Source organism: Sitodiplosis mosellana, unplaced genomic scaffold, assembly GCF_009176505.1.
Source record: "Sitodiplosis mosellana isolate CC-2019 unplaced genomic scaffold, AAFC_SMos_1.0 Smas_scaffold_242, whole genome shotgun sequence".
NCBI lineage: Eukaryota > Metazoa > Arthropoda > Insecta > Diptera > Cecidomyiidae > Sitodiplosis > Sitodiplosis mosellana.
The window spans coordinates 351-3,361 of record NW_022595484.1 but is presented as its reverse complement, the minus strand read 5'-3'; the positions used below and the strand labels follow the sequence as shown (position 1 = coordinate 3,361).

The following is a 3,011-nucleotide window of genomic DNA, read 5'->3' as shown; positions in this document are numbered from 1 at the left end:
TGCTTTGGAAGCTCAAGAGAGATAGCATTGAAGCGTTTTCTCTATTTGGAAAAGAGATTTGGAAGAGATGAGAATATGAGGTTGAAATATGTAGAGAAAATGCGCGAATCTATACGCTTAGGACACTTGGAAAGAGCTTCGGAAAGACCGAAGCCCAACGAGCTAGTGTATTACATTCCGCATCACTCTATATCTAAAGATGATCGGATTGTTTTTGATGCTAGCTGTAAGACAGATATGGGAGTATCATTGAACGATATTCAGTTACTTGGATCAAAAGTTACAAAGAGATTTATATGAAACAATCATGAGATTTAGGAGGCACAGAATCGCAGTGTACGCTGACATCAAAAAGATGTTCAACCAAGTGAAATTGGACAGACAGCAATGGAATTTGCAAAGAATTTTTTGGAGAGAGACTACCGATCAACCTTTACAGGAGTATTGGTGGAAGGTAGTCATTTTTGGAATGACGTCGTCAGCGCATTTAGCAGTACGATGCGTGATGCAGGCTGCGACGGAGGAAGAGAAAAGATTTCCTAAAGCTGCGAAAGCAATCAAAGAAGATTTTTACATGGATGACTGCGTAACTGGGACAGATTCGGAACAGAATGCCATACAACTAGCAAAAGACATGGATAAGATCATGTCACGTGCGGGCTTCGAATTGAGAAAATGGAAATCCAACAACAAGAATGTCCGCAATGCCATGAATTCGGATAGTGAAAAAGCAATGCTTTTCAAGGAGGAAGAGGACCAATCGACCATTTTAGGATTGAAATGGCTGATTGATGAGGATAGATTCACATTCGTCGTGAAAAACCCGAATGACATCGGAAAGATCACGAAAAGAACGATTGCGAGTCATGTGGCTCAACTTTATGACCCAAACGGCTACATAACTCCAATCACGATCCGCGGAAAGATATTGATACAAGATTTGTGGAAAGAAAAAGTGTCATGGGATGAGGAATTGAATGAGAAATTTGTGGACAGATGGAGAGAATTTTGGAAAGACATAAAATGTATCGAAAGCTTTAGGATAGATAGATGGTTGAGCACTGGAAAAGAAATAAGGATCCAAATACATGGATTCTCCGACAGCAGTGAACAAGCCTACGGAGCAAATGTTTACGTTAGAGTTGAAAGCATAAACAAGAAAGTGGTATGTAATTTGCTTACGACAAAATCACGTGTCGCACCGGTGAAAACAGTGGCTCTACCAAGGTTGGAGTTAACGGCTGCCGAGCTGTTGGCGAGATTGGTAAAAGATGTGACTGAACAGATGGAATGGCCAACAGTAGAGCAATTTCTTTGGATAGATTCGAGCGTTGCGTACTATTGGATAAGGAAAGAGCCTTGCACGTTGAAAACGTATGTGGCAAACAGAGTGGCATCTATTCAAGAAAATACGGAAATCAGATGCTGGAGACACATTGATGGGACAGATAATCCGGCAGATCTTTTGACAAGAGGTGTATCACCATCAGGTTTGATTGACAATGACTTGTGGCTACACGGACCGAGTTGGCTATTACTGTCACAATCGGAATGGCCTGCATCTAGTATAATGCAGAAACCACCTGAAGAGGCCATGGATGAAGTTAAGGTCAACACATTCACTGTTTTCAGAGATCAGCTGCGAATCGGCATCAAGGGAACAAACAGAAACGTTCCGCTATTGGAATATACAAGCAAATTGGAGAAAGCAATAAACGTTATCAGTTATGTCAATCGATTTATTAGGATTAGATTAGGACAGATAAAATTGAAAAAGACGCGTAAACGGAGAGGAGAAGTGGTACAAGGAGTTGTACCACCTTCAAACGAAGAGAAAACCGAAGCGATGTTGTATTTGATAAGGAAATCACAACAAGAGCATTGGAATAAAGAAGTTACGTCGATTAGGAAAGATGGAAAATTGCCAGAAAAAAGCAAATTGGAATCGTTAAAGCCGATTTTAGACAACGAAGGTTTATTACGACTAGGAGGCAGATTGGATAGATCGGAATTAGATTATGAGATGAAGCACCCGTTCATCATTCCACACGAATCACGTTTGGGTTGCCTTATCATGGAATATGCTCATAGGGAAACAGATCATGGAGGTGTGCAAGTGATGATGCAATTCATTCGACAAAAGTATTGGATACCCAAACTTAGGAATGCTTTGAGAAACGTCGTACACAAATGCGTCGTTTGCGTCAGATTGAATGCTCGCACTGAATCACAATTGATGGCAGAATTGCCGATGGAAAGAGTACAGAGTGGGAAGCCATTTGTACACACGGGGATAGATTATGCTGGACCATTTGAAGTCATTGTACCCGGTGCATCAAATGAACAGCAAAGAAAGAAATGCTGGGTTGCGATATTCGTTTGTTTGAAAACAAGAGCGATTCACATTGATATCGTTTCAGATCTCACTTCAATAGCATTTATCGAGTGTTATGAACGATTCATCGCTAGGAGAGGTAGATGTGAGAAGATATTCAGCGACAATGGGACTACATTTGTTGGAACAGAGAAAGAACTGAGAAAATCATTGGAATATTGGATTGGGAAAGAAACATTAGATCATTTGCATGGCAAAGGAACAGTTTGGAAATTCATGACGCCAGCAGCTCATCAAGGTGGCATATATGAAGCTGCTGTCAAATCAATGAAATTTCACTTGAAAAGAACGATTGGAATGAAAATAATGACATACGAAGGTTTAGCGACGGTACTCACTCAAATTGAAGCCATCTTAAATTCAAGGCCGCTGAATCCGATAAGTGACGACCCAAATGACATGCAGGCATTAACACCTGGTCACTTCTTGGTAGGCGAGCCTTTGATAACGCCGTTACCGTTTGTTATTGACCCCAAACCACAGTCGATTGGAGTTAAGCGTTGGAGAGAGCGCCAGAAAATGGTGCAACATTTTTGGGATAGATGGAAAGAGGAATATTTGGTCACACTGCAGGAGAGAAAGAAATGGAGGAGAGAAAAGGAAGGAATCAGCATTG

General features: G+C 41.0%; 1 protein-coding gene across 1 annotated transcript; it reads left to right on the top strand.

Moving 5' to 3' along the window:
- Positions 1 to 469: 469 nt before the first annotated feature.
- On the top strand, positions 470 to 2,142 carry LOC129570826 (uncharacterized; the record flags this gene model as incomplete). Its single annotated transcript, XM_055450547.1, has 1 exon — positions 470 to 2,142. A coding segment is annotated over exon 1 (1,673 nt), but the record flags the coding sequence as incomplete, so codon positions are not given.
- Between the last annotated feature and the right edge of the window lie 869 nt (positions 2,143 to 3,011).